The sequence below is a fragment of the Sceloporus occidentalis genome, unplaced genomic scaffold, assembly GCF_023333645.1.
Source record: "Sceloporus occidentalis isolate IW3139 unplaced genomic scaffold, rSceOcc1.0.p SCAF_13, whole genome shotgun sequence".
Lineage (NCBI taxonomy): Eukaryota > Metazoa > Chordata > Lepidosauria > Squamata > Phrynosomatidae > Sceloporus > Sceloporus occidentalis.
The window spans coordinates 14,167,894-14,190,913 of record NW_028316993.1 but is presented as its reverse complement, the minus strand read 5'-3'; the positions used below and the strand labels follow the sequence as shown (position 1 = coordinate 14,190,913).

Sequence of the window (23,020 nt, the reverse complement as noted above, 5' to 3'; positions counted from 1 at the left end):
TTAGAGGGAATGTTACAGCTATCATCCCAGCTATTCACTTGATTGAGGTTTGGAAGTGTTTTATTCAAGTCTAAAATATAAACCAGTGGATTCAAATAGAAATTCCTCTATTAAGGTATCTTAGGACAAATTACAGTACCAACAACACTGATCGAAATTTCTTTACTGGAATGTGTGAGGTTGCATGTTTTCTTTCTTACAACATAATACAATGCAGAAAACCATACATTACAATTCCAACAGTATCGTACCAATCAAGATCTGCTCTAACTTCATTTTTGCAGCGTATTTAATCAGATGCTCAGATCTTTTCTGTGCTGCTTTCAAATTTCCTTCTCCATGTTGACCTAAGGTAATGTAATCACCAAAGGCTCAGTGCAATATCCTCGTTTGTAAGAGATATTAAGTATCTCATCCCTGAGAGCTCCATAAAGGATTTAGAAATGTAAAATCTCCAGTAGATTCACTCTGCTTTGCATAAGCCTTTTAATTTTGTTCAGCTGCTGATGGAGTAACAAAACCACTAAAGCCAAAGAAGTGCCACCACATGAGGATTTATCTTCTCCAGCTGTTAAACTGGGCTTTGTTTTTGGCACACAGGGCAGTAGGGCCCTCAGTACAAACACAACTGAGGCAAAGTTAAAAGGATAAATCTGTTTGGTGCCATGTCTTTTAAAGTCTGTCACCCTGGTGCCTTATGCTGGCAGTAGGATTAACAGAACTGTGCTCCAACATACCAAGAGCACCAGCTCAGGGAAGGCTGGTTTATGGCCCAGGAAATTTATAGATGAGGGATGGGAAGATTTGACTCTCCAAATGCTGGTCTACAACTGGCAAGATTCTCCACTGGTTATCCTGGTTGGGGCTGACCATTGCAGTCCAAAGCCAGCTAGAGGAACACACATTATTCACTACTGTTCTAAAGGCATGTTCGTATTGTGTTAGTGGTATGGAGTTCAGTTTAAAAATATTAATTCTTAAATTATTAAATCCCGCATCTAGCAAGTTAGTGGCAATGCTCTCTTCCCTCTAGGCAACTGCAATATAAGTACAAATGCCAAATTAGGCCAAGGTGCCACTTCCAACAGGTGCGTTTTCTAAGAAAATCCTAGATTCTATCAGCACCCCATCAGCTTCACTGTAGAAATGGCAGGATGTTCTTGTAGAACCACTCTTTTGAAAAGTGAAGGTGGTCTCCTTCCACTCCCAGGAATACTAGCTTTCCTGCCTGGTCCATTTCCTTCAGTCCCAAACGATCCTACGGAAAGGAACAAGCCAGTGTAAATAACAGGAGTCTGTCAGAAAACAACACTTAAATGTTAGCTGAACAGTACAGCTGCAGTTTGAAGTGTTTGGGAGCAAATCATACAGAACTCAATAGGCATTACTTCTGAGTAAAACCTGGTAGAGTCACACTGCAAACTTCTTTGCATTTCCACCTATAAGAAAATCTTAAAACCAGTGTGATTTCTAAGGCTTCCTTCCTCCACAGATCTTGGGCTACTGCTACTTTGAGGACACTGAAGATAAGAGTGAGGTTCAATTCTTAGTTACCTCTGTGTACAGTGAGGTCTCATTCAAGGGAATTGTCTCTTTAGCCTGGCCGCTCCGGTAGTAACCAAACCACTGTGGAAGAAGAAGGAAGGAAAATGTGAATGCAAGATCCTCTATCCCTGTGGCCAATTCATAAGTGCCTGAAAGGCCAAACTGCATGTTATGTGTGCTTCCAGCATTTTCCTCATGAGTAACTGGATGGGAAAGAGTGCAAGTATGCACAGTTAAACCTCTGATTGTCAAAGGAACAGGCAATGCATATGCCACCAAAAGGACTCTGCCTTCCTTTATGCTAGGATCACCTCCCTGCCACAATACCAGCCATTAAGAAACAAGCTAGAGAAGAAAAAGAGGACGGTTTCTTCTCTGTTCCCACAAACAACTTAGCTCTAAGATCTCTTTACACTTGGAATCACTCTGGATACAAGAAGACTTCAGCTGGTGCTATAGGAAGAGGGTACCTCTTCTCCCTGCCTCAAAATGAGGAAGACATACTTGTAGATAAGCAATGGGTATTTTTGAAGCCAGAGTCCAACAGTAAGACACTTCTGTTAACCACCACCGTAAGATCAACATCAAAATGTTAGATGACATATTAATCTGGCTGAGCCTTCTTAATCGGTGGTCCAAATACAAACAAACAGGATCCCAAGTCTACTGCTTAAGAACTTTGGGTTCATCCAGCTTACTACTGTCAACACTGTTTGGCTCCTGCTTCCCTTTGGCTATTTTATCAAGGTTGGCCAGATCAATTCTCTTTTTCAGCAAAGTCTTTGTGTGGAGGGGGTATCTATTTTTGTTCAAAGTAAGAGCACGTGGACACACTGGAGTTGCTCACCTCTGAAGCAGGAGGGTCTACCATGGTGTCCTTGAGGAATTTCACCATCACAAACTTGTTCAAAGACATTAGGTTTTTCTTGTAGGTCGTGTTGATGCACTGGGAGGAGCAGAAGAGTGGGGATGACACAGAGAAAGAAATAAAGGAGTAGTAAGACTCCTGAAGAATCCATGCCATGTTTGGAATCTTGCTCCTGGACTTCTAAACTTTAAATCCATTTCTGCACCAGGTCAAGCCCTAGTTCTGTGCCTTACCTATGCAATTATGCAATTAATTATGCATATGTAGGCACTGTATACCGCAATTTTCAATGCAAAATCCCTTAATGGAAAGAAGTTACCAGTCCAAAATAGAAAACAACCAATTAGAAACAAATACTTCTTTCCCATTTTTTCCCCAAGGGTTTCCCACACAATGACTAAACTCTGTACCTTCATGTGCCTACAGACCATATCCCAGGGCCAGAGCATGATGCATTTCTTTTCTCTTCACTAGCCTGGAATTTTGAAACTTTCTAAATGCCCAGAATGCTGCATGAAAAGGGCCTTGGTAGAGTGTGTGTGTATAGAAAGTGGTGTACCACAACCATAAAAGCATCTAGTATAAAACAGTACATATGATAATTGTACAATATCTGCATTATTCATAAAATGAATACATTTGGAAGACTTGCAAAAATAGTTAGCCTTCAAATAATATAAAATAGCAATTATTGCAGAGTGTTTAATATCTGAGGAGAAAGGATTCCACATACTGGATACCGCCATGCTTAATGTCCTGTTCTGTATAAAGGGGACTTCAAGAACAGATCTTCAAAATGACCAGTTATAAATATTGTGTTACTTGTAATTTTTCTGCAATAACTAGGCTATAACAAATTTACAATTAGAATGTAACAAGGGATAATAGCACTTTTTTGCAGCATAACTTTTAGTCCTGGGGTATGATGTAACTACATTGAGGTACTTTGGTGCAACTGACCAGTGGGATTTTTTTAAAGTAACAACAAAATTTAACAATTTTAGTTTTGAGTAATGACAAAAGAAAGACTTGGTTTTCAAAAATTGAAAATACAATGGTGGGGAAAAACCTACTTTGGGGACATCAGCAGTGTAATTGCTTTTTAAAGGTAACTTTTACAGCTCTTTTCAAGCGCATATGGCACTACCAGAAGGGCATCTCCAGCTAGCCTCAAGGGTGGAATATAACTTAAAAAGAATGGGGTTGCTCCAGCAGAACAGAGTAATTCAGGATTTCATATCCTAACAACAAAACCTTCAACTTGGCCCAAAAGTTATTAGGATTGAGTTTGCGAGCAGTGTAGCAAAAGCTTCATGCCCCAGAACAAGGTCAAGAGTATTTAGCTTACTCGCTCCTGATTGATGTCAGCCAAGAAAAGACTCTTTTTTCGATATTCTTCCTCATGCAGTGGATCATGCCAATACTGAGCTTGTACCAGGCTGTAGCATGGGGGGAAAGAGAAACATATGGCAAAAAGATACTTAGATGCTCATCCCCATCACACATCTTTGGACCATTTGTCTCTTACAAAAACTGAACTCACCGTTCCTGGACCGTCTTGGTGTACGCCCCAAAATCAAGCATCTTTCGGATCCAGTCACAGAGATGGGAACTCTCTCCAGGACAACGTGGGAAGCCGTACACACCTGTGGCAGTAAAGTGTCCATTTAAAGCCATTCAAATCTGAGCTTGGCACTAATTGTCTTGCGAAGTACCCCACAATAAGGGAAAATAATATAGACCATTATGGACACAAGTGAGCTATTTCTGGTACATTAAAGGCTTGGAAGAGCACAGAGGAAGGCCAAACGCTCATCCTGTATACGTTGCTTGATGGCTCATCCAACTACCTGGCAGCAATGCTTTACCCCACAAAGATCAGTGGCTACTTTATGTCCTGAAACGGACTTACTACTGCTTAAGAATTATCTTTGCACATTATGATTTTGGTCAGCAAGGTCACAGTGAATACAGAAGAAAATACAATGAGAAGTACGTTATTCAAGCTGTACATTCACAAAAATGGTAACAAATGTGGTGACAATAAGAAAGGCATGTTATACATATATTGCAAATAAGCATCTGATTATGGCTTCATTATTGTACAAAAGAAATAAATGTGTTTAAACCCATTATCTGTAACTAGATCATGCCAAGCTCCAGTCTAAGTGCATCCATTCCAAATTTCAGTCTACTGTAAATTTGTTTTCATTGTTCCTCAGTTAAAAAAGCTCTGACTGTTAGAAACCCTGGATAGTTGTCTGTGACACCCATGCTTAAAGGTTTTCAGCACCTCACCCTAATACTTACACCTACACTATCCTGTAAGGAAATGGGTATACTATCAGGTATGCCAAGAAGCCACTCCATCAGGCTGTTGCAGAGGAAGAAAGAAAAAGCAGAAGAGCCACTCTTATCAGTCCTGTCCAAAGCACAGGAAGAGTCAGGATGGATGTGAAACAAAATGAGATCAAGCAATGTAATGACTAAAAAATAAGGCAAAACCTAGCACGCCAAAGTATGAAAGTAGGCCAGAAACACAGGTATGAAAACAGGTGTGATTCTGGGAAATCCTGTAATTAAACCTGATAACATCTCAGCTTCAAATGACCAGGAAATCCAATCCTTTTAGAGTGGCAGCCAAAATGTGTGGCAGAATAAGACAGAAAAGAGACATTCAGTTTTGGACATTCATTCTAGATGAGTAAACAAAAATCTATTTGGCAGGCTTTGCCAACAGAATAAAACATTAACTCAAGCGATTACAGCAGATCACCACAAGATTTAAGTGCCATCAAAACCCGCAAACATTTGAAAGATGATAGCACTGAAGGTCGGAAAAGGTAACCTGGGGGAGGGATCCACACTGGATACCCCAACTGAGAAAATCCCACCCTGATAGTCCTTCTTCCACCACCTCAAAGCTTTGCTGTCACTGAAAACCTTACATTGGCATGTACATATATGGACATTTTCCTAACCCACAGTCAATTTTGTGGACTTTGAAAGATGTATGTGCCCCAAGTTAAAATCCATGCTGCAACAATGGCCTAAATCACTTGCCTAAATTTTACACTGCAGAAAACACAAGGTGTTTCAGATGCCTTACCTTGGTGCTGACCTCCCACAGAAATCAGATTGATCATTGGGGGAGTTGGACATCTCTGTACCACAGCTCTCCTGGGAATGGGAGGAAAACACATCAGTCACCAACATTATCTGAACAGTACCTAGGCTTCAAACACAGAATCCGTGTGACTGTGTTTACAGAACTGTAGAGGTGGAAAGGATCCCAAGCATCTTCTAATCCAGTCCTTCTTAAACTATCTGATGTGGGGGAGTAAATCTTCTCCCCAATGTGCCAGGGACAGGTACCATATTTGTGTCCATTGACTACAACTGTTTCTTACTTTTCTGAAAGCTCCTCAAGACTAGCATGGATCTAGTCCAACCCTCTGCCAGCACAGGAATCACAGTTAAAGCACTTAGATCATTAGTTTGGATCTCTGGTCTGCCTTGCATAGGTGGAAGGATCCCTCACCAGCAATGGAAGATATTGCTGCCCAGTTTTAAATAGACAAATGTAGTCACCATGTAAATAATCCACCTCCCCATAAAATAACCATCTTATGTTTGGTTTTCTTTTTAATTTCCTTTCCTTTGTCATCCTTTTGTAAGCCTGTAAAATGTATAGTGCTTCACTTTTTTTTAAGACAAGAGGTTTGACACATGCAGCTTCTCTAACTAACAAAACTGGTACATGACCAATTTGCCCAAATTCTGAGCAAACACTGGGTCATCCTCTGAGACAGACTGGACCAAAGAGATCTTTTCATGATCTTACAGGGAAAGAAAATATCAGAGAGAAGAAAATGAGAGCTAAATAGAGAGAAAGGGAAAGGGAGAAAAAAGAAAAAGCTTCCTATGTTACCTGGGAAAGCTGCAGTCTAGGACTCCACTGCAACAACATCACAGGAATAAAGGAAGCTACCATACATAAAGACCACCTCTGTCCTACTCTCACTGGCAATGGCTCTCCATGGGGCTTTTGCCATCATGTTGCTGTGATCTAGTGCCTAGAAAAGTTACCTTTTGGACCATAACTCCCGGACCACCCACCCCAAAGCCTAGAGATACTGGGAACTTGAAACTTAGACCTTCTGCACACAAAGTCTAGGTTTTACAGCTGTCCCAAAAGCCTCTCCTCGCACATATTCAAGCCAAACCATTCCACGCTGAGACACTTACAGGAATTGTCCTCCCTGGGAGAAGCCCATGGCATTGTAGCCGCCTTTCAGTTTGGGGTCCTTTGCAAGTATGTCACACACAAGCGTCACCTGGTCATTGACATTCATAAAGAAGCTGTTCTCCATGTCCTGCAAGGGAGAGGGGTGGAGTGGAGATGGCAAGAGTTTTTAAGAGTATTAAGAGTTCTTCAGTTTAGTTATATAGGTTTTGGAATCTCCCTTTGCTTTGCAGAACAAAATACACATAAAACAGAATTCACCTCTGTGTTTGTGCAGATTTTATAATTCTTTTTTCTTTTTCTTTTTTGTAAACATGGACTTCTTTGCAGCTCATTCTCTATACCAGGGTTGAACAAACTTGGAAGACCTGGAGGTAGTTTTCTAGTCTCCCAGAACTGATGAAGAACACACCACCCTTCTCTAATGAAACCAGTTTCTCAACAATTGTTCCACATGGGTACATCTTGGTTTATAAAACTCTCTCCTTCCCTTTGAGGACATTTTCAGCAACAGACAGAGGGGCACAAAGGCCTTGGGGCCATATATTTGGCCATGGCCTGTGCAACTTTCACCTCTGCTCTACGTCAAGCTTCCCCAACTTGATACCTTCCAGATTAGTTGGGCTACAATTACCATATCCCCCATCCAGCAGGTGGTGCACTGCCATGCTGGCTATGGGATGATGGGAAGCGCAATGCAATACATCTGGTGGGTGCCAAGTCAGGTACAGAAGGCTACTCTCCACCTTCAAAAAGTCCTTCTGCCACCTCCATCTCCTTCACCCACATAATTAGTTGCTACTCATTTCATTGTTAAGGACCTAAAAGTAGTGTGGCCAGTATGGGAAGTCAATCCAGACTGCAAGTTCTCAGATCTCTTACAAATCTAAGCCAATGACAGCAGCTTGTGCACAGACGTGGCTTAAATGAAGCCTAGTCATATGCAATCATGGTTTCAAATAGCTTGTAAGCAGATCTGTGTCCAAATCCAATTACTAGCTAGGCTTTAGTAAATCCCTAGAGGTTACTCTACCGGATCATAGAGTGAGCCAGCAAAACCAAAACCATCACTTGTGCAGCCTTTGTTTTCAATAAGTGAATGATCACACTGTCATCTTCCTCCCCACACATCTGGCCCCAACCTGCATGCCAAGTGCGATTAACACATTTGTTGCATCTGGAAAAGAAAAAGGGCCTTATCCACAAACAGCCAGCCTGTTTGCTTATTTTGTTGAATCCAACCAAGGCGAGGGGTTGAATTCTACCCAAAAATGGGCCCCATGCATAACCCACTGGATCTGTACTATGTCTCCTCCCACAACATTCCAGCCCATTCGGGGCAGAAGAACTTCTGCTTGCTTCTACAGTATGTCTTGGGAGCAATCAGTGATCTTTTGGATGTTACTGGATTACAACTCTCATCAGTCCCAGTTGGTACAGAAAATGATTAGGGATTATGGGAGTTATAGTGCATCACATGTTCGCCACCTCAATTGTAATGTTGTGTCCCTGTTTAGTTTTATCAGGTTAAAATATGGCCTCTCCTATCTGTCTTCTGATTCTGAAGTTGGAACTGTGGCCCAGTCAAAGTCTTTCAGCAGCTACAGGAAGCTATAAATGCATCACTAGGTACCAGGTCCTGCATGTTCTGCTTCAGAAGCGAAGGCTCACGTTCATTCATCTCAATTTAAGGCGCTGCTGTTGACCTACAAAACCCTAAAAGGCTGGGATCAGGATATCTGAGACTGCTTCCTGCTTCATAGGCCTGCCTAGAACTTGAGATTTCCTGTGAGTGCTCCACTATCCATGAAACTAGTTTGGTGAGAACACAACACAAGGCTTTTTCCACAGCCATACCAAGTGAAGTGAGTCTGGCTCCATCCATGTTGAGCTTCTGACAAGTAATCAAAACAAGATTATTTCATCCAGCCTTTGGTTATTGAGATTAGGGATTTTTTTTAAAGAATGCTTTCCAAGTACATCTTTCAGTAGTACATCACTCTGGGTTCCTGGTGGGCAGAGCAGTGATTTGTCCATCCTTTAACAAATAATCTATTAATACATGTTTGAGGAACACCATGCCAACAATTCCACACAGCAAGAACATCAGTGGTAAAAACAAAATCACCTCAATCAAATTGCTGCCAATCTCCAGAGACAGAACGTAAATCCCCGGGATTTTCTTCTCCACTATTTTTTTAATGTAACCCATGCTCTGGGGATTGCAACAGCTATCTCCTAGGATTTAAGGAAAAAGAAACGAAGAAGGGAAAGCGTGAGATCAGGAATCATGAAACCAGTCCTCCTTTGAACCGGCAAGACCCAGGTTCAAATCCCTGCTTGACTTTGTACCAGTCACAATCTCTTTTAGCTTACCCTACCTCACAGAGTTGTTGTGAAGAAATAAAAGGGAGATCTATTCCCTCCACCTGCAGCTTTTTGGAGGCAAGATAAGGATATAAATGTAATAAACACAGCAGGAAACATGTCTCCAGAACATGACCTCAAAAACAAACCCAACTGGTTTCTTGCTTTGTTTATCCTAAGTTTGACAACCATTTTAGCCGTAATAATCCTGGGGCTGTTTAGATGGAAGTAAAACCAACCTCTAAACAGGAAAAAAAGCCACTTTGGGTCCTGCGTAGGGAGAAAGGTATGGCACAAAACAAAATATAAATAAATAAATGGAAACCAAGAGTATGGCTTCTACTGTCCCTGATGCGGAAACATCTTTGTTCCGTTTACGCGAGCGGCTCTGGACAAGAGCCAGAAAGTCTGCTGCCTCCACTTTCAGTATTGCTAATGCTTTCCTGCATGACATGAATTTAGATCGCTGGCCACAAAATATTAACGGCAGCCGAGAAAGGATTGTCCTGTAAACAGGAATTCTGAGACTGAATTCCTGAATGTACCAGGCAACTCCAGATAAAAGCAAAGAACAAAATCCTGTCTCGAACTCATAGGTCATAGTTGACAGCACTAAGCTAGATGGACTAACTCAGTATAAGGTAGTTTCCCGTGTTCCTGCATTCTTTGGTTTTTGCATACTCAGTTTCAAGTGAGCATACACTAGTTCCGTACCTTAGCATTAATGTGGCTTGGGACACTCTTTCCCATGCTTTCCCAGGTTCACTCCATTGCAGTGGTTAAGCTATCCCCTTCCATGATCCAATTAAGTGATTAAAAGGCAGACTGACACCTGGCCGGCTTTGCAAAGCCTCTTCATATTTCTCACCAAGTGTTCTTTCGCGCATAAAATATCACTTCCAAATTAAATTTACACCAGGGGGAAGGGCGGGAGGCAAAGTCTCACTTTACAATTACAGCCTTTGAACCTGTTCCCCTAGCTTCTCTGAGAATAACCTTCCTAATGCTAATAAAAACCTCTCCTTGCTGCTTTTTATTTATTCTTTATTCTATTCTAGCATTATCATACCCTGCCTTTTCCCCAAAAGCTGGGGCTCAAGGTAGCTTTTATCCTTGTTGTTGTTTTCAACTTATCGTGACCCTAAGGCAGTGACTCCCAAACTTTAGTCCTCCAGGTGTTCTGGACCCAGTTAATTTGGTCAATAGCCAAGCGTTCTGGGAGCTGAAGTCCAAAACATCTGGAGGACCAAAGTGTAAGGACCACAGTTTTCTTGGCAACGTTTGTTCAGAGGGGTTTGCCTCTGTCTACCTCTGAAGCTAGATAGGAAACTGCTTTACTAGCCACTACCAATTCTGTATTCTTCATAGGAAAAACATCACTATGAAGGATTGTTAGTCACCGCCATGTACAGCGAGGTTTCAGTCAAGGAGCTCAAGGTAGCATAGATGGATCTTCCGCTCCTCATTAGCTTCACAACAACCCTGCGAGGGAGGCAAGGCATAGAGCTCTATGTATTTGTGTGGACACATCCAGTGTAAGTAAGTGGTTAATTAGCCAATGTCAACTGTATCCTGGATGTCCCACAAAGTTGTAAGACTGTAACAATGTAATAGATAGATCTCTATGCTCTTATAACAGCTAATTTTAACCACTGAAGAAGGCGCATGTCAAAACGCGTTTGGTTCTATGTTAAAAACATCTATATTTGTTGTTGGCTTGCACTGTTATCCCTTCCATATGACCTTTTAGAAGTACTTAAAGCCTTACTTGCACCCTGATTGTCTGATATTTCTGTATATATTGTTCATTGGTTGTGATGTATAGTTTTTAGCCTTGCATATACTGGAAATACTTGTATTTTTTAACAAGACATTTTACATTCTTCATTGCTTTCACCTTCAGGCCTAGCATACAGCCCTTATATGATTTTTGCTTGCCTGAAAGTGGGATAATATTTCTGACATACAGTACTACCCTTTGAATACTGTACTTAATAAAACTGAGCTATCCCTTTCAGCAATGCTATTTTTCCCCTAGATTTTTCTTGTTTTGCTATTTTAAATCGTTAACAAGTATTGCAATGGTATGTCATGGCTGGAAACAGTCGCCCCTGAAGCAGGAATAGATATCATGCAGCTCTCCAGGGATATAAATAAATATGTTGTTGTTGTTGTTGTTATTATTATTATTATTATTATTATTTTGTTATAACAAGGGCCCAATGTACACAATAAACAGCCACACCATAAACTACCATTCCCAGGATTCCCTAGCCCTGAGCCAGGGCAGTTAAAGCAGTCTCAAAATTGGATTATCTCTGCAGCGTGCATTCTGCCCCACAGTTTAAAGTAGTGGTTCCCAAACTTTGGGAATCACTCCAGACGTTTTGGACTTCAAGTCCCAGAATTCCTGGCTGCAAACCAAGCTGGCAGGGGCTTCTGGGAGCTGAAGTCCAAAAAATTGCTCAATGAGCAAAGTGTGGGCTCCATTGAAGAATGCAGACCCAGCCATTCTGGAGTCAGGAGCTCCCCTAAAGAGAAAAAATGGTGACTTTTGAGTTTATAGTTTATAAAAAGACTCCCCCAATAGAGAAATTAAAGGGATTTCTAGTTCTATCTAGCCTCACTCACCCATGCCATGCCAGATCACCAGAGGCACTGGCACTGAAGCCATGCAGCCAAAGGAGCCTAAGAACAGCAGCAGAGAAACAAGCACCAGCCTGGACGACGCCATCTTGGTATGTCACATGACCCACGCCTAACGCTCAGCTAAACTAGGGAGTCACGTGACAGGGTGGCACCAATCAGGCACCGCCTATTCCCCCTCTACCAATAGGAGAATGGAAGCCAACGCCTTGTTGCCTCGAGGGATTTTGGGAGTTGTAGTTTTGGGAGGCTTAGGTGTTTACTGAGGGGTTCTTTTGACACCACTTTAACTCTGCCCTGGCTCCATCCTACAGAGCCCTGGAGTTTGTGGTTTGGGGAGGAAGCCTCAGGGTGCATCTATACTAGAAATAATGCGGTTTGATACCACTTTAACTGCCCTGGCTCCATCCTACAGGCTCCTGGAGTTTGTAGTTTTGGGAGGAAAGGGCTTGGGGTGCATGAAACCTAGCTGCATCTACACTGTAGAAATAATGCTTTTGCTTCATCCTACAGACTCCTGGGATTTCTAGTTTGGAGATAAGGTGTTGGGCTGCATCTACACTGTAGAAATAATGCAGTTTGATACCACTTTAACTCTGCCCTGGCTCTGTCCTACAGACTCTTGGGATTTGTAGTTTGGAGATAAGGTCTTAGGCTGCATCTACATTAGAAATAATGCACCGTGACACCACTTTAACTGCCCTTGCCTCATCCTACAGGCTTCTAGGATCTGTAGTTTGGGGATAAGGTTTTAGGGCGCATTGAAAATCGCACCCTAATTGCAGAAATAATGCAGTTGGACACCGCTATAACTACCATGGCTCCATCTTACACAGTCTTGGGATTTGTAGTTTGGGGAGAAAGGCTTAGAAGAGTTTATCACATGTGGGAAATCCCATGCAGAAATGGGGAGTTAAATTAGAGGAGAAAAACAGCAAAAGCGGGTTCATTTTCACACGACGCCATTGTTAAAGTAGTGTTAACTCAGACGGAACGTAGACAAAAACGGCTCCTTTTTTACTTTCGGAAAATCTCTTGAATGTCGAAATCAGTCCCAATGTGATAAACTCCTCAGTCAAGTCATCATCGTTCTCACATCCTCATCATTCTCCATAAAGTCATAGATGGCCTCTCTTTCCTCCTGGGGATCTACAGAGTGCATCCCTGGCTAAACCCAGAAGCAAGAGCCTTGCCTTCTTAGCTGCCTGCAAAGGAGGACCAATTTCAGTGACTGATAAACATGGCAGCTGTCTTCCTCACTGAAGGATCCTTGTGGCAGGCAACAAATGCCATTGGAGGATCTTGTCTGTTAAGGTATCCATCACCATCAGAAGAAGAAGACGGAAACCAAGTGACGTAACCATGAATGGGGAACAGCTGCCCCTATGTTACAACTAACAAAATTGAAAAGCCACAACTTTACGATTCCTGACTGATCCCAGTTATTCCATTGTTGATCTGTATAGATTTGTAGCTTGCAGTGGCACCCAGAGAAGGCTAAATATCTCACAAAACTACAGATCCCAGAATTTAATATGATGGCCCCAGAGGAGGCATACCACCCATTTTAAGAATCACTGGTTTGGGGAGTTGGAGGTGTTTATAGTGCAGAGCGTTGTATATCTAAGAGAAGAGAAGACAGAGGGGACAGGAGACTGCCGTCTTCAAATAATCTGAAGGGATGTCATGTAGAATATGGAGTGAGCTTGTTTTCTGGTGCTCCAGAGACTAGTTTCTCTCATCGCTCATCACCCTGCCTGCTTCTTAAAATGTTAAGTTTCTCTTTCCACAACTTTATAGCAGACCCAAGCCCAGGGGAAGGTGAAATGAGGGACCAGGAGGCTGTCGCAGTAACAACATCCCCCAAAGCACTAGGATGATGGGAAAATAACATCAGAATCCCCCCAGTTATAAGATGGAAACTTATCCATCCGTTCCCCCCAAGTTAACTCAGCTGGGTGTGAGGTTTGGAAAGAGGAGCAAGAAGCAACTCTACACCAACACCATTTTGTGAATGGATGGATATATTCCCAGGTTACAATAAATGGGAAGATGCGCAGGTGCTGATCATTCTGCAATTCTGGAATGCCAGATCCTGCAAGGAAGAAGACAGGAAAGCTGATATGTCAATGCTTATTTTATATTAATTTATATCCCAAGATTGGGGCCCAAAGTGGCTTACACTCTAAAAATGTATGATTACAAACTTACAAAAATACAACTTACAAAAGTGACCATCAAGACAGGAGTAAACTTGCACAATTAAAACAGAGCAGTTGTTTCAGACTAGAACACAATTAAAAAGGCAAAAGCACTTAAAAACTATGTACATTAAAACAACACACAACCCCAAGAACATTTAAATGCTTTCTGTTTTAAACACGACTTAAGCATGAATTTATATTTATTGTAATGTATATTTATATTTATTGTGTTTGGCTCAAATGCCCTATGTTTTGCAGCGCTTTCACCTCCTATATGGTTACGACATCTGGTCACCTTGCTTATATCTGAGTAAATACACCTATGCTCAGGCTGCACCTCTTGAACTCAAGTCAAATTCTTGAGTTCTTTCAAATCCCATGGATCAATAATGATTATTGAAATCTGTGCAGCAAGAGTGATTAGCTAATTGCTAGCATTGATAAGGTCTCCTCCTTGCAAGAGGGAGTGGTTAGCTAAACTTCAGGTCAGATTAAAAAGAGCTGTTGAGATACCTGTTGGAGTTACCTAAGCTGTATTTTCTAAGCATTTTGATACAGGTAAGTATTTCACGCTTATGTTTTCTGTTGCAAAGGTTTTAGACTGTTACGTGAGTGCAACTGTAAGAGAGAGTGGGTTTACAGGGTTATCATTCTGAAGAAGGGTTCAACGTGGGTAAAAGACCTCTTCAGTTCAGAATGGGGAGTTGTTAAGGTCCAACATTCCTAGTAACTGGTTACATGGCTCATTCTGCTAGGACTTGTAGTCCAACAGTAACTGGAGGTGGAATGATCTTATCCCCATTTTAGTTGTTTTTGTGTGCCTTCAAGTCATTTCTGAGTTACGGTGAGCCTATCGTAGGGTTTTCTTGGCAAGTTTATTCAGAGGGGGGTTGCCATTGCCATCTTCTGAGGCTGAGAGAGTGTGACTTGCCCATGGTGACCCAGTGGGTTTCCACGGCCGAGGCAGGATTCGAATCCTGGTCTCCAGAGTCCTAGTCCAATGCTCAAACCACTACACCAAGGTATTAAAACAAAACACCTAGTCACTGGCTACGTGGCTCAGTCTGCTGGGACTTGTAGTCCAACAATAGCTGGAGGCAGCATGATCCTATTCTCGGTTTTGTTATTTTTGTGTGCCTTCAAGTCATTTCTGAGTTACGGCGAACCTATCATGGGGTTTTCTTGGCATGTTTCTTCAGAGGAGGAATTGTGAATCTCTTTGAGTCATTGTCATCCTCTGACAGTGAATTAAAACTGCTGATAGCTGTGTGTGGCATGCCTTAAAAGCTACACGGGGTTTTTAATGGATAATGCTAATTAATAATGTCCCCTGCTCCATGTTCTTTGCCTGTGAAGTATTAATTATCAACTTTGACCAAGACTTTCTGTAACTCTGCCCTCAAGTTGCAGAATTTTGTGTTAGAATTTCTGATCAGCAATAAAGACTTGTACTCCTATGTGGCTTACGATGTAGACCTCAGCCCCCAACACTGGATACGGTCTTCCTAAGGTCCTATCTAGCTCTCTGGAGTTCCCAAGATGGCTTTGCCCCAGCATGGTATCATACATTGCTAGTTTCTCCATATTTACGTACTACAGGCTGAGTCTCCCTTATCCACAAACCTGAAATATACCAAAATCCATATCATTCCTGTTTTCTCCTAGTAACTTGCTTTGATCCCATTCCATTATGCCTGTAATTAACGGAGGTTGAGTATGTTTTGCCCAGTTAGAATGTATATTCCACGTATTTTCTCCCTTTTCTCCTTTATGGCTTGTGTTTCTCTCTTGTTAAACAACTGGAAATGAAACTCAACAAACTTCTTCAGACTCCTTAGGATCCTGCAATGGGGAAAGAAAAGACCCATATCAACATTGTGGTCATTGGCCATGTGGATTCTGGGAAGTCTACCACCACCGGTCACCTCATCTATAAGTGCGGCGGCATCGACAAGAGGACCATTGAGAAGTTTGAAAAGGAAGCAGCTGAGGTTAGAAATTGTGAAACTTCTTTTAATAAGGCAGGGCTAGGCCCACAGCGGGTTTCATTCTGAGAGCAGTAGATTTATCCGATGGGAACGGTATCTATTTAAGGTCAAGAGATTGGAAGTGCGGCTCTAGAAGTCGCCTATGGCCCCCAATAAAACTTCCTCAAACTGCCCTTTTTCTCACAAACATACAAAGGGATCTTGTAGCACCTTTGAGTGTATCTGTGAAAAAGTCGTATGAGCAAATCTGAGGTCATTTTTTTTGGATTTAGAACACCACATTCCTATAAAACCAGAATGTGTGTGTGTGTGTGTGTGTATAAGTTTTCATGATCCTCAGATTTGCAGCCCTGTGTTATCGGTTCCTGGGTTGAGTGCATGTTCAAAGACATCTTGGTCCTGAATTCTTAGCCTAGGTCCACCTCACTGACCCGCTTTCTTGGCTCCAGTTGGCAGATTTCGTGGGTTTCAAGTCAAAAACCCAAGTAGATCCCACTGACAACCCACTCTTGGTCTGTTGGGTGACCGTTCCTTACAGATGGGGAAGGGCTCCTTCAAGTACGCCTGGGTGCTAGACAAGCTGAAGGCAGAGCGGGAACGAGGGATCACAATCGACATCTCCCTGTGGAAGTTTGAGACCACCAAGTACTACATCACCATCATTGATGCTCCTGGCCATAGGGATTTCATCAAGAACATGATCACTGGGACCTCTCAGGTAAGGGAAGCTTGTCCTGCCTGTTCAAGTCCAACTGAACACACTGTTTATCACACTGGGGCTGACTTCGGCATTAAAGAGAGATTAAAGCTCATTTAAAGCATTCTGCAAATAAAACAAAAATGGTGAGTAATTGCACGAATGATTATCACATGCAATTGCGCAAATAAAGTGGTATCGAAAATGCATTGTCTCTGAAATCCCAAAAGTAAAAAAGATGCACGTTAATGCTTCTTTGTGACTACCTTAATGGCAGGCTTTGTGTGACGATGTGAAAAATGGTTTTGCATAATTCCACAATTTATCCAGGCTATTCGCAGGATAAACCACCTATCAACTTTGTGTGATAAACTCCTAAGACTTATTTTGTGTTGTTGCTGTGAGCCTACAAGTCATTTCTGACTTATGGCCACCCTATGTTGAACTTATCACAGGGTTTTCTTGGCAAGATTTGTTCAGAGGGGTTTGCCTTTGCCGTCTTTTGAGGCTGAGAGAATGTGACTTGCCCAAGGTCACCCAATAGGTTTTCATGGCTGAGCAGGGATTTGAGTCTTGGTCTCCACAATCCTACTCCATCCTAGCACCTTCCAGTCCGACATAAAAGGCCAAGGAGCAAGACCTCCAACCCAGTCATTGTGGCCTGGCTTGTAATAATTCCTGTACTGTTCTGGGCTCCCTGCAATGCTTAAATCTTGTTGCATACCTTCCAGGCGGACTGTGCAGTCCTGATTGTGGCCGCTGGCGTGGGTGAGTTTGAAGCTGGCATCTCGAAAAACGGTCAGACCCGTGAACATGCCCTGTTGGCCTATACTCTGGGGGTGAAGCAGCTCATCATTGGCGTGAACAAGATGGACTCCACGGAGCCCCCTTACAGTGAGAAGCGCTACCAAGAGATCACCAAGGAAGTGACCGCCTACATCAAAAAGATTGGCTACAATCCTGCCGCAGTGGCCTTTGTGCCCATCTCTGGCTGGCATGGAGACAACATGCTGGAAGTCAGCAACAAAGTAAGATGTTGGCTTGCCACTTTCTGGTTTTTGGGGATCGGTTTTTTTACTAAAATTTCTAGACTTATACATGAGTATATACAGTAGTATTTGCAAGTAGAGGATGAGTAACAGCCAGTGCGACACCACTATATCACACACACAGAGTCTAGTAAGGAGAATAAATATTACAATTTTCATAACCACTCACATGGGACGAATCCAGTGCAGAAAATAAATTTAAACTGAAAACAACCCGCATTTCAGACGACATTTGGGGTTAACCCGAACAGAAAGCTGAAAAACCTTCATTTGCAGGATGTTTTTCAGACATCATTTGTGTGGAAGAAAAATAATGCATAAATAACCCGAATGCAAAGTTGTCAAAACCAGCTCCTTTTTACTTTCGCTAAATTCAAGACGTACAAAGGTGCTTTCCGTTCAGAGTATTTTTGTGTTATTTCTCTTTCACACCAATGCGTCGGACAAACAACACCCGGATTTTAAAATCCTGTTTCTGCACGGGATTTTACCAATTCGCCCTCCGTGTGATAAAGTCCATAGTGAGAAGCTCTTCAGCATGAAGGCAAGAGGAAGATAATTGCAGACTATAAAACAGACAAACTCAGAAAAACTGGCAGACCAACCAATGCAGTAGGAAAATGGGTGTTGCTAAAACCAATAAAACAAGAAATGACATGAATATATAATATGCCAAGACTTTTAGTGAAGCATGCAAACTAAAAGAGTTGCTAATATATCTGCCTTTAACATAAGAAGGTTAGCACCACTTTTGTGCTTATGTTCTCAGATGCAGTGGTTCAAAGGCTGGAAGATAACAAGGAAGGAAGGGACTGCAACAGGGACCACACTGATGGAAGCTTTGGATTCCATCATTCCTCCCTCCCGTCCCACTGACAAACCTCTCCGCCTTCCTCTACAAGACGTCTACAAGATTGGTGGTAAGTCAAGCTTGGCTCTGTCTTAACCTTTCTGCCATGATAGGTGTCAAACCAGTAGTAAGCTTGTCTAGCAAACTCTCAACCAAGAGGTCTTGCCAGTTGCAGTGCACTCTGGAGTGACAGTGTACTCTACACAGGGGTTTGTAGCTTGCTGTCAAAAAGCCCGTTGCAGTTAATTCCTAAAGGCTTGTCAGAATTTAAAAAAAAATCACATGCCAGCACAAGGACAGCAAGGAGAAAGCCATTTTAGGAGTTTATCACACAGGAGGCAAAGCGCCCAAATTCCATGGATAAACAGGGTTTAAATCCCATGAATATCCCACGAGAGCGGGATTGGTTTCAGACATGTCAGAGCACTTTGGCATTAACCCGACATTAACCCGTGCAAAAAAAGTGGCAAAACTGCATCACTTTTTGCATGGGTTAATGCCAAAGTTGCGTGACGTCATCTGAAAACAATCCCATTCTTAGTTTTTTGTGGTTTTTTCGGGCTATGTGGCCATGTTCTAGAAGAGTTTCTTTCTGACGTTTTGCCAGCATCTGTGGCTGGCATCTTCAGAGAATCCCACTCTTGTGGGATATTCACAGATTTAAACCCTGTTTATCCTTGGGATTTGGGTGCTTCCCGTGTGATAAACTCCTTAGTCTCTTTAGGGTAGAAGTTGCAAAGCTTGAAAGGAACAAAGTCAACCTTTGGTGAGACAACCATCTACTGGCTAGGGATCTTGGCCTTCCAAAGCCATCTGTGCTGGACATCCAAGAAAACACTGGAGATTTTTACACTGGGGTGGATATCCAGCACAGAGATTAAAGCTCAATTAAAACATCCTGAATATGAAGCGGAAATGATGAGTAATTGCACAGATGATTATCACCCGCAATTGTGATAATATAAAGTGATATCAAACATGCATTGTTGCTGAAATCCTGAAAGTAAAAAGATGTGCATTAATGCTTCTTTGTGACCACTTTAATGGCAGGTTTTGTGTGACATCGTGTGAAACTGTTACACGCAATTGCACAATTTTTCTGGGATATTCATGGGATAAATTCCCAATCTTCTTTGTGTGATAAACTGCATTGTTACTTGCAGGACTGAAGTACCCAACAGCTTATTTGGAACATCTGTGGGAGGTGCTCTTGTGTGTAAAATCTTTCTTTCTTTCTTTCTTTCTTTCTTTTTTTTTTCCTTCTCTTTCTCCATCCCAAATCTTGGCAGGTATTGGTACTGTCCCAGTGGGCCGGGTAGAAACGGGGATCCTTAAGCCTGGCATGGTGGTAACCTTTGCGCCAAGCAATATCATCACTGAGGTGAAATCAGTAGAAATGCACCATGAAGCACTGGCAGAAGCATTGCCTGGAGACAATGTTGGGTTCAATGTGAAGAATGTGTCTGTGAAAGACATCCGCCGAGGGAACGTGGCTGGGGACAGCAAGAACGACCCTCCTATGGAGGCAGGCAACTTCACAGCCCAGGTAAGTGGAGGGAAAACAGCTAAAGGGCAGCAGTCTTTGCCTTGCCCATGGCCTGGTCCTGTAATGTGTTTCAAAGAATGGTGCACCAAAGTGAATCTGTTTGGTATTGCTAGGTGTTGTTGCTCTTGTCATTTCTGACTTACAGAGACCTATCACAGCATTTTCTATGGCCTGTTACAGACTGCCAAAATAAAGCTGCTTCAGGTGTCTTTGGAGGTATGCTATTTAAATGATGCATGGGTCCTAAGAGTCTGGAGGTCGCGCCAAAGCCACACTCCATTCCTAAACACTGGAGTGCAGCTTCGGTACTGCTTCCGGATTCTTCGGATGCATGCATCATTTAAACAGCATACCTCCAAAGAGACCCGAAGCAGCTTTATTTTGGCAGTCTGTAACAGGCCTATGCAAGATGTGTTCAGATGGAGTTTGTCTTTGTCTTCCTCTAAGGCTGAGAAAGTGACATACCAAAGGTCACCCAGTGAGTCTCCATGGCCAAGCAGGATTCAAACCCTGGTCTCCAAAGGGTTCTTTATTTACATTGAGAATGTTTTTTGGTTCTCCTTATGGTCCATGTAGCTATTGTTGCCTTCAGGAACAAGCAAAGTGTGGCCCTCCAGATCTTGTTGGACTGTAGCTCCCATCACTCCTCCCCAGTGGCTAGGCAGATAGGAGATCCACATGATTCTCACCCTTGTTCTATGATAATAGTAAGTTTTTTGTAGATGTAAATCAAATAGGCTCATAATGTGTCATATATGGTTTGGCGTAATGGCTGTGTGCTCCAAGTATCTGCATTCCTGCAATTCCTGAATAAAATCAATCCCCCAAAAACCCATTACTTGAGTCTTCTAACCATGCCTCCTCTTCCATACAGGTTATTATCTTAAACCACCCAGGGAGGATACAAGCTGGTTATGCGCCAGTCTTGGATTGTCATACAGCGCACATCGCTTGCAAGTTTGCTGAACTGACTGAGAAGATTGACCGCAGGTCTGGCAAGAAGCTGGAGGACAGCCCCAAGGAACTGAAGTCTGGAGATGCGGCCATTGTCCAGATGATCCCTGGCAAACCCATGTGTGTGGAGAGTTTCTCAGACTACCCTCCACTTGGTAAGGGCTGAAGTGTTGTGTCCCCGCAACTACACAGTCTGCCAACTTTGTTTTCTTCAAATCCTCCTCTTTCTGTTGGAGTCTCTGCCACCAAACCTGTTAAGCCTCATGCTTTACTGCTGGAAAGTATGCATCAGCTTTGTTGGATGCACAATCGGTCCTCTGTATCCACAAATTCTTTATCCATGAATTCAAACAGCCACAGCTTGAAAATATTCCAAAAACATATAAGTTCCAAAAAGCAAACCTTGATTTTGCCAATTTATATAAGGACACCATTTTATTTGTATTGTATTTAATGGGACTGAGCATCCACAGATTTTGTTATCCACGGAGGTCCTGGAACCAAACCCCTGCAGATACCAAGGGCCTACTGTGGCTTGTTTGGCGAGATAAGTAGATGAGGGGGATCCAGTGCACTAACAAACACATGTCTTTCACACTGAAGAGAGAACCTCTGGAAGATATGTGCTAAATGTATTGGTTTTTTCCCTAATTCAATTCCATACTCATTTAACAAGACCTTCCTTTTTTTGGCAGGTCGTTTTGCCGTCCGCGACATGAGGCAGACAGTGGCAGTTGGAGTGGTCAAGGCTGTCGATAAGAAAGCCAGTTCAGCGGCCAAAGTCACCAAGTCGGCAATGAAAGCCAGCAAGAAGTAAATGGCAGAGAAAATGCTTTGTGTATGTGTTCTAGGATCTTGCTCACAAGCTGGCCGTTTAGATGCCAAAAGGCCAGATGTCTGAAGGAAAAGATGATTATTTTTTTTGTGCCTTACAAAACTGATGACATGTAATCCCTTTTCCCCGTATCTTCTTTTTCCCACAGAGTGATATTAACTAGAATATCAAATAAATGGCAGATGGTGGTGGAGAGCTGGATTCATTCGTTCTTGTATATTCTTGCATTCTCTTTGTCCCTGCTAGAAGTGCAATAGGAGTTCTGGGGCTAGTAAAAATTGGTAGTACCTTTTATACATGTTTAACTGGATTAGTGACAAAGAGGACAGTTGGATCTGATACTGAAAGACAATTTGACCACCTTTGTGGTTCAAATAGTCAGAAAAATTAAAACAGATACAGGTATATGTCCGTTAACCAAGTAAATATGTTCCTGGGCTTTACTTCTGTAACAGAAACTTTAGTGTTTATAGTAACAGTGATTCTCTAACATCCAGGCAAACCATGTGTATTCAAGGCAATGTGCTTTGCCTGAGGATGAAAACAAGTAGTATATATAATGTCTTTTACATACAAAGTATAAAATAAAGATGCTGCCAATATGCATGGAAGGCTGAAAACTATAAATCCCACATGGCATACAAAATATAAAAAGTTCCACATTTAAAGTGCATACATAAACATCAATATAAGCACTTCCAGAGGACATATAGTAGAAGATACATGTATAAAATGGCAATGAAACCAAATAAAACCAAACTAGTTTCGACTACACGTCTTCCTCTGTGGAAAATGGCGCTAAAAAGATGGGAAAACATGATCATTAGTATGTCTACTAATTGCGCAAATGAGTATCGCATGCAATTGTGCACATAAAGTTATATCGGAAGTGCATTGTTGCTGAAATCCCAAAAGTAAAAAGATGCCCGTAAATGCTTCTTTGTGACTACTTTAATGGTGGGTTTTGTGTGACGGTGTGTGAAATCGTTTCGCGCATTGCTGTGATATTTCCAGGATATTCACAGGATAAACTCCTAATGTTGGTTCTATAATTGGCCCGTTCCAGTAAAAGAGTTAACCTGAAATGCTGAATTTTATTTTGTAGAGAGAGAGGCTTCAGCACCCTTGATAGCTCCTTTAGTTATTTAGAGGAAAACCTGGAGAAGGATCACCAATCCCACTGACATGGACACCTCCGGGCCAGGTGCACTACACAAGGCTCCCA

The 23,020-nt window shown here is 42.2% G+C and overlaps 2 protein-coding genes across 3 annotated transcripts; one reads left to right on the top strand and one right to left on the bottom strand.

Annotated features, from left to right (window-relative positions):
* Positions 1 to 146: 146 nt before the first annotated feature.
* On the bottom strand, positions 147 to 11,760 carry LOC149305050 (palmitoyl-protein thioesterase 1-like). The gene is made up of 9 exons (XM_089479223.1): positions 11,658 to 11,760; positions 8,788 to 8,897; positions 6,662 to 6,789; positions 5,523 to 5,593; positions 3,957 to 4,059; positions 3,762 to 3,852; positions 2,393 to 2,491; positions 1,555 to 1,626; positions 147 to 1,258 (listed from the first exon to the last, which is right to left on the bottom strand). The coding sequence occupies exons 1-9, from the start codon at positions 11,758 to 11,760 to the stop codon at positions 1,136 to 1,138; spliced, it is 900 nt and encodes a 299-aa protein (XP_089335349.1). The 3' UTR covers positions 147 to 1,135.
* A 2,595-nt stretch (positions 11,761 to 14,355) lies between these two features.
* On the top strand, positions 14,356 to 23,017 carry LOC149305049 (elongation factor 1-alpha 1-like). Of its 2 annotated transcripts, XM_089478520.1 has the most exons (9): positions 14,356 to 14,434; positions 15,706 to 15,867; positions 16,403 to 16,582; positions 17,293 to 17,589; positions 18,380 to 18,530; positions 19,750 to 20,006; positions 20,881 to 21,115; positions 21,656 to 21,798; positions 22,901 to 23,017. In XM_089478520.1, the coding sequence occupies exons 2-8, from the start codon at positions 15,724 to 15,726 to the stop codon at positions 21,775 to 21,777; spliced, it is 1,386 nt and encodes a 461-aa protein (XP_089334646.1). In that variant the 5' UTR covers positions 14,356 to 14,434; positions 15,706 to 15,723; the 3' UTR covers positions 21,778 to 21,798; positions 22,901 to 23,017. The 2 variants fall into 2 exon arrangements, with proteins under 2 accessions (XP_089334646.1, XP_089334645.1); XM_089478519.1 differs by lacking the exon at positions 22,901 to 23,017 and having other exon boundaries at positions 21,656 to 21,978.
* The last annotated feature ends 3 nt before the right edge of the window (positions 23,018 to 23,020 follow it).

Bases quoted from the DNA above. Each gene is read 5' to 3' on its own strand.
- LOC149305050 (XM_089479223.1), bottom strand. From the start codon at position 11,760: ATGGCGTCGTCCAGGCTGGTGCTTGTTTCTCTGCTGCTGTTCTTAGGC. The intron at 8,898-11,657 runs GTGAGTGAGGCT...CTTAAATCCTAG, and splicing joins GGTGATCTGGCATGGCATGG to GAGATAGCTGTTGCAATCCC. The intron at 3,853-3,956 runs GTGAGTTCAGTT...CCCATGCTACAG, and splicing joins ACCAAGACGGTCCAGGAACG to CCTGGTACAAGCTCAGTATT.
- LOC149305049 (XM_089478520.1), top strand. From the start codon at position 15,724: ATGGGGAAAGAAAAGACCCATATCAACATTGTGGTCATTGGCCATGTG. The intron at 15,868-16,402 runs GTTAGAAATTGT...CGTTCCTTACAG, and splicing joins TTGAAAAGGAAGCAGCTGAG to ATGGGGAAGGGCTCCTTCAA. The intron at 20,007-20,880 runs GTAAGTGGAGGG...TCTTCCATACAG, and splicing joins CAGGCAACTTCACAGCCCAG to GTTATTATCTTAAACCACCC.